Below are 13,298 nucleotides of genomic sequence, written 5' to 3' on the forward strand. Positions count from 1 at the left end.
TCTTATCATTGTCCTTTGAAAAGGTCTAATTAGGGGAGTGACTCCTGTTTGCAGATCTTCTGTTGCTCTTTATCCTTGACCTTCTCATGGGCAACCTGCGAATCACAGTAACCCGCCAAGGGGCTAACTGTCTTCAGGAACTGGGTAAAGGGAACCAAACAAGAAACTGGGCATATTTCATTTCTACCCAATATCACTTAAAACTCTAAGGTGGTTGGTTCTGAATGCCACATGGCCATGACTTTTCTTAATATCACCGCACGGCTCTCCAAGCCTTTTGCCGCACCATCAAAGGGCGACCGTGGCAAATACTGATCTCAATATGGAGGACGGGGCCATCTGCTGCCACCTTCAACGGCTTTGTATTCTCAATACATTTAAGCCCGTTTCCATTTCTCACTAAATGTACGTACCAGTTACTTCTGGAAAACAGTGCATTAACAGAATCACCACGATAAGAAATTAGGTAAGGTTGGCAGCTTTAAGATAAAAGGGACTTCCCGTCCTGATGGAGAAATACATTTTATGCCTCCAGATTAAATCTGCACATGCTGATTTGTGCACACTTCAGGAGACTGAGCACTCCATGTGCTTTCAGAAACCATTTTTATTCTAATCCTGGTGATCGCCAGCACGCAACTACCTGATGAAAGCTACGAAAGGGCTGACGACCCGGCTGGTGTGAAATGTGGTGCTTTGTAAGCATGATGTTCTTCCAGCCATTCAGGAGGAAAAAAGCAACCTCCAGGCTGTCTCCCACCAGCAACTGCCTCCACGATCCTACGCTGCCAGTTCAGCCAAGTGGGTGTGTTTCTGAGAAAGCCCTGCAATTCACTCATGTCCTTTCCAGGTGCTGGAAGATGACAGGAATGTGCTGTCTGGCTTCATGAGTCATCTAGAAATCCTTTCTGTAAAATCGCTCTTTGGCAGAATGCTACGGAGCCACACAGCAGAGAGATGTTAATGTTTTCAAATAGCAGCTGACAAGACAAGATCGGTGAGGGGGATGCAGAACCCTTCTGGACTGTGACAGCCCGAGGAAAACAAAAGGCCTCATGCCAATTTCACTGTGGGCGAAAGGCCTCGAGTCACTTAGGAAAGAGGGAGAAGGAAAGCTCGTAGATTCACCTCATCTGGAGAAAATAATCGTTGCCATACCATCAATAAGGATTCATGCACTCGGAAGGTCTCACTGTCATTTCTTAATGAGTTTCCTATGCACATGCCCGGTAGCTCAAGGTCAGGAATCTAACTTCACACACAAGGAACGAGGGCTACATTCCCAAATGGGTCCCACTACAACCTCGAGATCACCAGCCTGGTCTGATTTCTGTCACTGGCTTGGTTGTAAGCCTACAAAGCTGCCAGTGAGAAAAACAGCTGCTTCCTCCTCTCTCTGGGTCCAAGCTTTTTGCCATCTATGAAACATACAGAATCGGTCTTACCTTCCACCAGTCGCTGTAATGACAAGAGAGCACACAGAGCAGCAATCTGAGTGCTGACACTAGAATTCTTACAATCTGTGGAATTATTAACATCAAATGCTAAATTTCATGTGTGGCCAGTATGTGCATTTTTCTGAGTGAAGAATCCATCGTTTTCCGCAGGTATTTCCAAGAGTCTACGGCCCACACAAGATTTGGAACCATTATATAACGTTATAGGAGTCACGAGACGCTGTTTTTCATTACATTCCTTGGCTAACCATACATACCCTGCTTCATGCTGGCCCATAAAAATCAAAGCCTTGCTAGCTAACACAATGATATGCCTTTCTGCAGCTGAAAACCAAACACTCATGCCTGCCGCTCGTCAAAACTCCAGCTTTGGCCAAACAGTTCACTCGGAATCACGAGTTGCAGACCGCAGCAGCCACGGGGCCTCGGCTGGACGTCGCGCATCCTCAGTGTCTCAGCCAGGGTCTGCTGGTGCCAAATAAGGACCCCGCCATAAGTCACACTTAACCTCGGGCTTGCTGCAAGTTCTTCCACAAGGGATCAAAAACACTGCTATTTAGTTACTGTCAGAACGACAGAAACAGAGTGAAGAGCCTCTTTTCACTGAAAGAACAGAGGGGACCCAGAATGTTCGATTATCTACCCAATGTCACCTCGTAAGTCACCTGAGGAGGAGACGGAGGGAAGAAACCCAGCTTCTCCCTCGTGCTGAAAGCCCTGGCCTGGGGGGCAAGATGGCCAATGACTGGAGCTCCCCACTCGCTCATGTCTCTCCTGGCCTGACTGGGACCAGCACTGGCTCAGAAGCCCACCAAGTCCTCAGGGGGCAAAGCAGCAGGAACCTTCGTGGCGCCAGCCACAGAGCCACTGCAGTGTGTACAGCTTGGAAGACAGGTGACAGACGGCATTCTGGGATGGGCTGAGCTATGCCCATGTCCCTCTTTCTCAGGCACAATAGAATTTACTGCCCCGCCCACGCAGTGCACAGAGCAGAAAATGGTAAGCCCCATGGCTTCTCCTTCTTATACTGATACCTGTACACATATCCCTTCCCTTAGTCAGTCTCCAAGGTCTTACTAAGTGCTACGTGCCCTGTATTACAAAGCCCGTAGCCACCTAGAGCCTCCGACCTTCAATGATCATCTGGTTCTTGTAGCACACCAAGGGAATCTACAGTGGCTCCCATTTATGCTAAGCAAAGCCAGCTCAAGTCTGATCCCCAAAGTCTGCATCTAACACTTCTATGAGGGGTGGGAAGTTGCACGGGCCTCAGGAACTTGACTACATGGCCGCAGTCAGCTAGAAATGGAGGCCCTGCGTTGCCCGAGCTAGCTACCGTAAAGCCACCATCTCAGCAGACGGGGTGTGGCTGCCAGGGGCCCATCTTGACCTTCACATGTCCTAGGCACAAGCAGGTGAAGTTACCACAGGCAGGGGTGGGGATGGGGTTAGGGGGAATGCTCTTTAAAAGTACGTTCAATTTAAGGCAGATAATTAAAGCATAACAGCAGCATCATATGAAACAAGCAAGGTAGGCATCTCACTTAGTTTATTGTGCTCTTCCAGGAGAAAGTTCCACTTCCTGGTCTTGATATCTGCAATGACAAGAAACACACAATGTGATACCCTGCCCTCCTGCTACGTCATTACACTTACTTGTTCATCCCCTGGTTTCATAAATCTCCAGGAAGCCAGGATGATGTGGCTGGTCCTGTGCCCGGCACTGGGGACACAGATTGAGAGCACCTGCCTTCGTGCCTCCCACAGAATTCAGGCAGGAAAGACAAACTGACCGTGGCAACAGTACTGCCTTGTTAAGGGGGTGATAGAGCGTCCTATGGGGACCCAGGACTGGGGCTGGCCTGGCAGGTCAGAGAGGCCCTGAATTTCCAAGACGGGGACGATAATGGTCGCTTGCACCTGTCCCGGGCTTACTCTGAGCCAGGCATGGAACCACGAGATTCCCATGCTCCTCACGACCTGGTAAACTGGGTACTGGGGTCACAGTGGTCAAGCAGCCTATGTTCAAATTCCAGTTCTGCTGCTTCTAGCTGTGTGACCTTGGGCAAATTATGTAACTCCTCTGGGCCTGTTTCCGCACCTGAAAACCGAGGACACTACAGCGCCTAACTCACAGGGTTCTCAGGAGGATGACATGAGATTTAAGCATTAAATGCTTATGAAGCTGGGCCTGGCGAACAATAAGCACTCAAAACAAAGCTAGCAACTACAAATCATTACTAGCAACTATAAATTATTATTACTGCTGTTATGGGTAGGACGCCATCTGCTGTAGTAGAGGGCAGCAGACACCCCACACGGTACTGACTGACAAGCGTGAGCATCTCAACCCACCGCTGGCTAAGTTCTTAGAGAGGCTTCCCTCCCGAGCTACCTTCTGAGAAAATCATGAAAGTTTCATCTAGATAAATGTCTTCTGGACCACAGACCTGACTCTTCTCTGGATTACAACCACCAAGAAAGCAAGGGGGCTAGGGAACAAGCCACATGAACATAGTAAGTTGGTTTCTGGAAAAAAAAAAAAGCAAGGAGGCCCCCGTGTAATCTGACAGATCAAAGGCAGACTGGCTACTTCCGCCCGTGGGAATAGGGCAGGACACTCTTCCTGACAACAGCCTGACCCTCACAGGGGCGGAACAGCAGATGAGAAAGTCTGTGAGTAGCACTTATGAGAAAAAAAATCCAATCATGGTTTCTAGACTTCTGAATGTGGGCAGGACCAGGTGCCAATACTGTAGCTGCTCACATTTCCAGAACAGCAGACCTTGTCTGTTTGGTGTGTGATTTCAAAGGTCACACTTGTGGAATACACATAAGCCTTCTGTACTGGCCTCCTGAGGGCAGGCTACTCCAAACTGAAGTCGAAAATCCAAGGGGGCCCAGGAGGCAAAGAACGCTGGCCCTTGGGTGAGTGGCTCGTCTCAGGCCTCGCGCCAGACCCCGGCACATCGCACCCAAACCCTACTCAGCAGGCTATGCTTGTGGGTTAAAACTCGATCCATCTAAGGAAGAAAACAGTAATAGCTGACATCCCCCTTCCCCTGATGAGAGCTCACTGAGCAAGTAATTCTACGGAGGCTGCTTCTGTAACACTGCCTGAATGTGAGGTCTCCAAGGCACAAGGGTTCAAGGGTTTGCTTTCCACTCACCTAAGGAAAAGACTAAAACCATTTCGAGGATGGGAAATATCGATCCCGAGCAGCCACATAAAAGCCCAAGCTGAGGATGAAACCCAGCAGTTCAGAATTCTCAAACTAACTTCTGCCCCTTATTCTCCCGGGACACCTTTGAAGAGCCTCACAAAACATAAAGCACAGCCGCTCTGCACTGGCCAGCAGATTTCAATTCTGGCTGATGATTAGACTTTTACAAATACCAATGCCCAGGCGCCATGTCGCCACAATTAAATCAGTATCTCTGGGGGGGAACCCGGCCTCAGAGTTTACTCTGGGAGCGGGGCCTGTCAATCTGTTCCACCTAGCCCTCCAGGTGGCTTGGACACACGCTCAAGTTGGACAACCGCTGACTCAGTCTACCCAAGGACATTTGTCTTTATGGCATATGCCTGTTTTTCAAGCTCTCTTAGGGACAGAAATCATTTCTGAATATTCAGATAGAGAAAAATAACCTGCTCTGAGAACATGGACCACTATGCATCCTGGGAATCAGGTGGAGGCCAATTACTTGCCGTAAATTCTGGAATCCATCTGCTTAAACAGTGCGATCAGATGTTCAGAGTAGCCGATGTCTGCCTCGAAGCGGGCCCGGGAGACGAGCGTGCATCGCCCTTTGACGAAGGTGAGGGAGGGAGCTGGGGGCAGGCAGGCCTGGACCACACCACCAGCGGAGGGTGACTCCCTGCTGTCCTCGGTCCCCTCCAGAGGCTGCAGGGTGACAGAGGGGAGGCACTGGACCTCTTTCACTGTGGAAGAAAAGGACATATGTGACAAGGTGGATGACTTTCACAGGGCCCTGGGGTGCTCGGGCAGGCAAAGGACGAGGGCAGAGGTGGGATGAGAGAAAAAGCATGGTTAGGTTAGGAAGGCCTGCGGGCACGCTTCCCCTGGGGCCGTGGGAATTCCACGACTACTGAATGTGACTTCTGCTCCTAAGTGTTCAAGATACAAACCGCACCACTCAGAAACGAACGGGGGGAAGACGGATCTCACCGAGATATGCGAACTTATGAGAGAATTTCTGTGGCTGTGTCACAGAAGCCGCTGAGGTGAACACCCAGAAGTCACCCCCCTCACCCCCAGGTCACTGCTCTGCTACTGCTTGGGGGACCAGGGAAAGAGACACAGAACCATCAGTCCAAAACTGCAGTTTCAAGCCTTATTTTATCTGTTACGGATGCATTTTATAGATTAACAGATTGGACTATATAAAACTAAACTGTCAAAAAAAACCCAAATGGAATTGCAAGGCAAAACTACCAAATAAAGATTTTTGCAAGATATATGGGTAGAGCTTGCTAACAAACTCGAAAGAGGGGAGAGATAACTAACATCTGGAGAAATGTTTGAGTTCACATATAATCAGAAATAAAAAGCCATTTTTATTCATCAAATTTGCAAGATTAAAAAAACAAAAACAAAAAACACAGGTGCCTGGGTGGCTCAGAAAGTTGAGCATCCAACTCTTAATTTTGGCTCAGGTCATGATCTCTCAATTTCTGGGTTCAAGCCCTGCCTCTGGCTCTGTGCTGTTTGGGATTCTCTCTCCCTCTCTCTCTCTCTGCCCCTCCCCAGCTCTTCCTCTCTCTCTCAAAATAAATAAACTTAAAAAAACAAACAGATATCTGCCTGCTGGTTGGGAATAAAACTTTTGGAAAACAATTTGGTCTTATCTAACAAGTCCTAAGCACTGATCATCATGATTCCACTTCCAGGAATCTGTCCAAACTGACAACTGAAAATACAGACATTAATGGATAAAGGTATTCCTTACAGCTTTAACACTGGAAAAACCGAGAGCAGATACAAGTGAAATAAAAAGGAAATGATTTAAGCAACTTGTCACACATTTATGCCATGGACTGTTATGTAGCCATTGTTTTTAGTAAGAAATTTTGGAAAAGACAAAGATATAAAAAACCAATATTAAGTTTAACTGTATGAAATCATTTCTTTAGAGGTCAGAGTGGTCCAGGAAGGGACTCCTGTCTCTTCATAGCTCAGAACTGGCAGTTAACATTCACCATTAATATAAAGATGCTTCTGCTGGAATGCTAAGTAAAAATGGCAAAATTGTATTACAAATATAAAGTGTGTATGTTTTAACACGTAGAAAAAGGCTGGAAGGAACAGAACCGGACGTTAATAGTGGTTAACTGAGTGGGTAGATTATGGAGGAATAGTTGTTCTTCTCTGCCCGATGATGTACTTTCTATACGTTCTATGATGCAGATGCAGTAGGTTAAAAAGGCAAAATCCACAGGTTCGCCTAAAGCAGGTTGGCAGCAAGACCGGCAGTCTTTACACATGACACTGACGAAAAGCATAAGCTACTATGAAGACACATCATAAGCCTATCTGAAAAATAAAGAGCAAGGACAGATGGCGGCTGCCCTCGTGCTGAGCACAGCCTCACACAGAGCTGTTGAGTCACCATGCTGTATGCCCGAAACTAACGTAACATTGTGTGTCAACTGTACTGTACTTCAACAGAGAGAAAAAAGAGCAAGGATAAACACACAAGTCCACAGTCACTGCATGAGTGTTCACAGCGTATCTCGGCAGACAGCAGGTCAATCATGCAAAACACTGGTGAGGACGCAGAGGAGCGAAGGGATTCATAATCAGTAAAATTCACCTAAAAGCAATATGGAGAATTTTGTCCCCAACAACCAGTTTCTTTTTGAAGCTTATATATTTATTTTGAGAGACAGAGAGAGCAGGACAGGGGCAGAGAGAGAGAGGAAGAGAGAAAATCCCAAGCAGGCTCCTCACTGTCAGCACAGAGCCCGATGTGGGGCTGGATCCCACAAACTGCGAGATCATGACCTGAGCCGAAGCCGGACGCTCAATCGATAGGGCCACCCAGGTGCATTACAAAAAGCAACCATATCACACAGAAAACTGAAATGAATGTGCAAAAGCAGAAGTCATCCAAGTCACCATGCATTGTGGGAACAGGAGTAAAAAGACAGCAAAACAAAACCAGGACAGTGGAACTCATTGGTCTAAATTGAGCAAACATGAGAAAACCAGGTGCTGAAACCTGCAATCTTAACCCAGAGGACCGGCTCTCCCCCTCCCAACACCTAACATGTGGGTTAAGATAATAGGAAAAGTGAGCCCTCCCCCCAAAACGTCCCCTGCAGCTACCAAAGGGACACCACCTGAGGCCATACATTTAAAGAGGGGGACTCCAGAGAGAGACACACACAGGAAACTCTGCAGGGGGCTGTCTCATCGCACCTCCCACCCAGAAACTACTGGTGGTTCCAGACAATTCTACCGCACGCCCCCGACCTGCAGAGAAGTGACCTCGACCTGCCCCACCTTTTCCCTATTTGAGCTGGGTGGGCAAAGAAGGAGCAAAGAAATGGCTGAGGAAAGAGAGGAGGAAAATGGGAGACTGGAACCTCCAGGGCTGACGCGTTGGCAGAGATATAGGTTCCGGGCACCAAGGTGATGAAAACCCTGGTGTAAGAGCTGATACAATCTGAGAAGACAGTGAGGCGTCTGGGGGCTCTGACAACCGGCCACCCTGGGCTAACGGTGCCTGTGGGCCTATGCTCTCAGTTAACTAGCTGAGCGGTGCTGTGACAATGGGTGCTGGTGGCCCAGCTGTTACCCTCGGGGCAGCCCCTCTGCCTGTCCTAGCGGAAGCCAGCTCTCAGCGGGCACAGGCGCTCTGAAGTCACACTGCGCAGGTCTGAGTCCCAGCTGTGCAGCTCATTGGCTGTGTGCACCTATTTTAGGTCCTTATCATCTCTGGGTCTCAGTTTTCCCAGATATGTCTAAAATGGTTGTTATGAGAAATAAAAAGACATGGCGTATACAGGCATACCTTGTTTCACTGCTCCGTGCTTTACTGAACCTTGCAAACATCGTTTTTACAAGCTGAAGGTTTGCAGCAACCCTGCACCAAGCAAAGCTGTCAGAGCCATTTTTCCAACAGCCATTTGCTCACTCCCTCTTTGTCACGTTTTGGGAATTCTTGCAATATTTCAACCTTTTTCATTACTATTATATTTGTTACAGGGATTTGTGGTCGTGATTACAACTTGCTGCAAGCTTGGGGGATAATTACCATTTTTTAGGTAATTTTTTACCTAAAAAGTAGTTTTTTAAGTTTATTTATTTATCTTGAGAGAGAGTGCACAAGCCGGGGAAGGGAGGGAGTGAGAGGATCCCATGCAGGCTCCACACTGCCAGCACAGAACCCTTCATGGGGCTTGATCTCACTAACTGTGAGATCATGACCAGAGCCGAGATCAGAAGTCAGATGCTCAACTGACAGAGCCACCCAGGCACCCCAGCAATAAAGTATTTTTCAATTAAGGTTTTTTACATGTTTTTAGACATGCCACTACATACTCAACAGACTACCGTAAGGTGAAAATATAACTTTTATGTGCACTGGGAAACCAAAACATTCACCTGAGTCACTTTATTGTGATATTTGCTTTACTGCGGCAGTCTGGAACCAAACCTGTGAAACCTCTGAGGTATGCCTGTGTAGGAAACTTAGAACAACATGGCATGTAACAGCTTCTTTAAATGCTAGCTTTTGAAAGATGGGGACTTTCACCCAAGACTGGTCCTTAGTGAGAAGGCAGAAGAGCACTGGAAGAGTGTCCTAAATGCCACGTGAACCCAGAGCTGGACCACCTCTGCGGCTCTGGGGGCTGTTTAGTACCAGTCTCTCCCTGCATGCCAGGCAATGACACGCCTACTCACTCAGGGTGCTGTAGTCACTCATGTTGAAGTTCCACGTCTTGGTGGCAGGATCTGAAAGGAAACAGAAGTACTTAGTTTGCTCACAAGGAGGCTGCTGACTGTCAGTTATAAGTTGTACTCAGACATTCAGTAAGAGCTTGCTTAAGGAATGAATGAGTGCAGAGTTCAAAACAGTGGAGTGACAGCCCCCAGCAATGTACAAAATCCCTGTGGAGGACCAACCGCAAATACAGACGAGACCAGCGTTTCTACTCTATGTAGAGGAACTCAGGTCAGGCCCTGGGACGTTATGGCCTCACCTAAGAGGGAGCAAGTCAGAGGCAGGACTAGAATCCAAGTTCTCCGAGACCCAGTAGGGTCAGGCAGAGCACAGGGAGAAGGAGCGTGCTCTCTGGGCAGACACAGGGCTCTGCCCTTCCAGAAGAACCAAGGGCAGTGTGCGGCATTAATGAGCTGGTTCTATTGTCTTTAAAGTGGAAATAACATTTACCTACTGCAAAAAATGGTTGTTACGCTTACGTGCTACAGCACAAATAAAGAACCCGGCAGGGGACCTGGCCTATTCAAGAATATTCATCCATTCTCCATACGGCTTGGTAGCAGCCCCCAAGTTTGGCAGCTGTTTGGAGGAACGTCTATTATGAAACGAAACATGAGTGAAAACAAAAATTTTTAACAACTAGACGGACAGAATGTGCCCATGCGCTCTCTTCATATTTATGAGAACCTGTCGTATTAAGAGAGACTCTAAAAATACAAGAAAAACATTGGAAGAACAAGACCGAAGACTCATTACCGTAATTTCTGCTGGGCAGACTCTTGAAGACTGCAATGAGCTGTGCATTATACCCGATCTTCACCTGGAAACGCTCCCCGTTCCTTATGCACGTTCCTGTCTGCGTGCTTGCTGCTTTGTGGAGGGAGGCCCCTGGTGCCCTTGGGAGCCTTCCTTCTGCCCCGGGAGTCACGCTCCCTGAACCACAGAGGCTGTCAGAAATGTTCTGCCCCGAAGTGGAGGGCCCCGCTGCCTTGGCGTCTAATCCAGGGTCCCCGTGTGGCTGTCCAAAGGAAGAAGCTGGTGTCTTCTGGAAACCCCTTGCTTTGGCCAAAGGCTCATGAGTTGTGTTAGCAAAGAGTGTGGATTTGGTCTCGTGGGAAGCCTGAGGATGAGCCTGACCTAACTGATAACACAGCAGCTGCTGGGTGTGGACCTCTGGAGGACTTTGTGCCAAGGGAGGAGAGACCGTGGTGGCAGTCATTTGAGTTGGTGGGCCATGGCTCAGGCAGGCTGTGGGCACATCTTGCATCTTCCCGCTCCCCTTTGCCTGCTGTGGAGTGCCTAGGTGAAAATGGTGGGGATTTGGGGGTCTTGGGTCACCGGTGGATGAACTGCTAAGATTCTGCTGCTTGAGAAGAACACCATGGCTCGCTGGCTTAGGAGGCTCCCTGGGGAGACTGGGGGGCAGGCCCTGCTTGGACTGGGAAGAGTTGGTGGCAATGGTGGAGCCGGAACCCGTGCTCTGATGCTGTTCTGCTAATAATTTCTCAGCTCTACGGGCCAGGGCCTTTTGTCGATTCTCTTCAATTTTTTTCCTCTGCTGCTCTGTGAGAGGCAAGGACATTTTAACAGGGAAATGCTTATGCAGGGACGTCACTCATCAATCAGAAACTTGGCAGAAGCTGAGGAAGGAAACACAATATTGAAATAAGCATCACATATATTTATTTGCCATGCTCCTACCTTGATTTTCACAAGCTTTTGTCCCAGGAAATACACAAGAGACACAATCAATTAAACACACACACACACACACACACACACACACACGGGGAGTAGGTAGCATACACTAAAACAAAGACCCTGACAAAAAAGCATTGCCCCTCACCCCCAGCCAATATGAGTTATCAGATCCCAAGGAAGTTATGCAGTGCAACCTACATCTATCAGATAATGAGAAGGGTGGTAATTGATCATGACCAGAGTGCAAGTTAACCGACTGAGCCACCCGGGCACCCTTAGAGAAGGGTGGTAATTGAAACCAGAGGTGATCATGGATTAGACTGACATAGACCAAAACACCCGCATACCATGGTGTGACACTTGCTAACACAGACTCTGGCCAACCTGGAAGAAATAAAGGAAAGTAACATTAGCCTCACATAGACTGCATACTAAATTCATCCCTCTAACTCAATCTTGTCATCGTTCCTGGCAAACCAATCTGCAACTGGCCAGGTGAAAGTCACAAAGCAGTTGGTCCTAGTGCCTGCCCTCCAAAATGCAACTTAGAGCAACTATGACTCTTTTGGAAAAGTCAGAACAACAACAACAAAAAGTAATGCACGCTCATTGTACAAATTTAGATGCTAAAAAAGGTGTACAGAAAAGAATAAAATGAGTCTGTAATCTCACTACCCATCAATAAGCACTGTTTGTAGTTTAGAGTGGTTTAGAGTGATTTTTTTCTATTCCCACACAGATACATGTCACATATTCAAGAGAAACATTTATGTATTACAAAAAAGGATCATTACATACATTGTTTGGTATCCTGATTTTTTTTTCCAATTTATTTACTGGGACTTTTTCTATGAACAGTACAACCTTTTGCAATATTCTAGAACCAAGGAGCTGGACACCAATTTCTCTTGCGTGGTTCTGACTAGACCTCCACCCATGAATGTTTACAACGATGACATGGGAACGGAGTCCAGCCGCACTGTTCAGCCTCTGAGAGGGTTTACAGCTTTCCTTGCTGCTCAGACTCCCTTTGGGCAGAACTCCGCAAAATATGGGGTTTCCTTGGCACCCCCGCCCCCGAGACTTTTCACCTCCTCTAACGACCAGCAGTCAGGAAAGACATGGCAAAGGCTGTGACCAGGTCAGAGCTGAAGCCCTCAGGCTTCCTGGGTAACACGCTCCTAACTTTCCACCCAGGGCTCTCCTGCACCCCCAAGCTATCCAGGCCCAAGGCCGGGTGCGCTGCCTTCACTAGCCAGGGGAGGCGAGTCCAGAGAAATCCCACTAATCAGCCCACAAATCCAGAAACCATCCCCGCCCCCCCAACACCAACATCCCGCTGCCTCTCTGCTAGGCCCCCCTGCTACCCCCATATTCTGCGGGCGCGCCTCCAGCCCGCCGGGCAATAACAGCGCCACGCCCCACTCCCACCCCTATTATCTCCACTTGGATCCACCCTTCCCCGTGGCCCACTCCCTCTCCCAGGCTGGCATTTGGTCTAGTCCGCCTTCTCACCCGTAGAGGCACTGGACGCGAGCCACGTTTAAGGTCTCCCCGAACCCAGGGGCTTCTCCACATCCCTCCCGAGCTATATTACCCTTCTGGGTGGTCGGTTAAGAGCGGGTATTCCAGCACCGCCAGTTTGCCCCGCTTATTGCCGCGCTTGGGCCTGGAGGGGGAGGGGTCCGGTCACAGCGGAACTTCGCTTCCCAGGGGGCAACGCGACCGCAGTTACGCTTCACAAAGTGGGAGTGATGAGCCAGGTGATTGGACCGGTTCCGCAAGGTCTTCCGGGACCTGTAGTTTGGGCCACGAGCCTGGTGGGAATTAGATGATATGATACGCAACGACGTGGGCGGGGCGGGACTGGAGTGCTGCAGCCTGGGAGTTGTAGTCCTCCGTTCCCGCAAAGGTTTAGCCAAATACCAGGTCTTGAAGTTTCCAAAACCAGAAGTTTCCAAAGCCAGACTCTTGCGGTCTCAGCTGTCTCCAGGGTCATCCCAGACAGCGGGATGACTTGGTAGCTCTTAATAAAAAGTATCTCATGGAGCATCCATTCTAGGTATCGATAACCTCGCAATTTAAGCGCCCCGTCTTTGTCCCAACTGCTATCTGACCCTCAAGGCCTAAGGAAAATTGGTCATCATTATTGTCTTCATCGGCTGTTGT

General features: G+C 48.6%; 1 protein-coding gene across 4 annotated transcripts in view; it reads right to left on the reverse strand.

Annotated features, from left to right (window-relative positions):
- Positions 1 to 12,913, reverse strand: part of SMARCAL1 (SWI/SNF related, matrix associated, actin dependent regulator of chromatin, subfamily a like 1) — a 60,607-nt gene extending 47,694 nt beyond the window's left edge. The window contains exons 1-6 of one of the 4 annotated variants that reach the window (XM_029933878.1): positions 12,727 to 12,908; positions 11,477 to 11,513; positions 10,185 to 11,068; positions 9,389 to 9,439; positions 5,167 to 5,400; positions 3,002 to 3,052 (exon numbers count right to left, since the gene is read on the reverse strand). In XM_029933878.1, the coding sequence (XP_029789738.1) occupies positions 3,002 to 3,052; positions 5,167 to 5,400; positions 9,389 to 9,439; positions 10,185 to 11,010 (1,162 nt within the window). In that variant the 5' untranslated portion in view covers positions 11,011 to 11,068; positions 11,477 to 11,513; positions 12,727 to 12,908. Of the gene's footprint in view, positions 1 to 3,001; positions 3,053 to 5,166; positions 5,401 to 9,388; positions 9,440 to 10,184; positions 11,069 to 11,476; positions 11,514 to 12,644 lie in introns of all 4 variants that reach the window. The other 3 variants (XM_029933875.1, XM_029933877.1, XM_029933879.1) reach the window with 3 other exon arrangements.
- Between the last annotated feature and the right edge of the window lie 385 nt (positions 12,914 to 13,298).

The sequence above is a fragment of the Suricata suricatta genome, chromosome 3 (assembly GCF_006229205.1).
Source record: "Suricata suricatta isolate VVHF042 chromosome 3, meerkat_22Aug2017_6uvM2_HiC, whole genome shotgun sequence".
NCBI lineage: Eukaryota > Metazoa > Chordata > Mammalia > Carnivora > Herpestidae > Suricata > Suricata suricatta.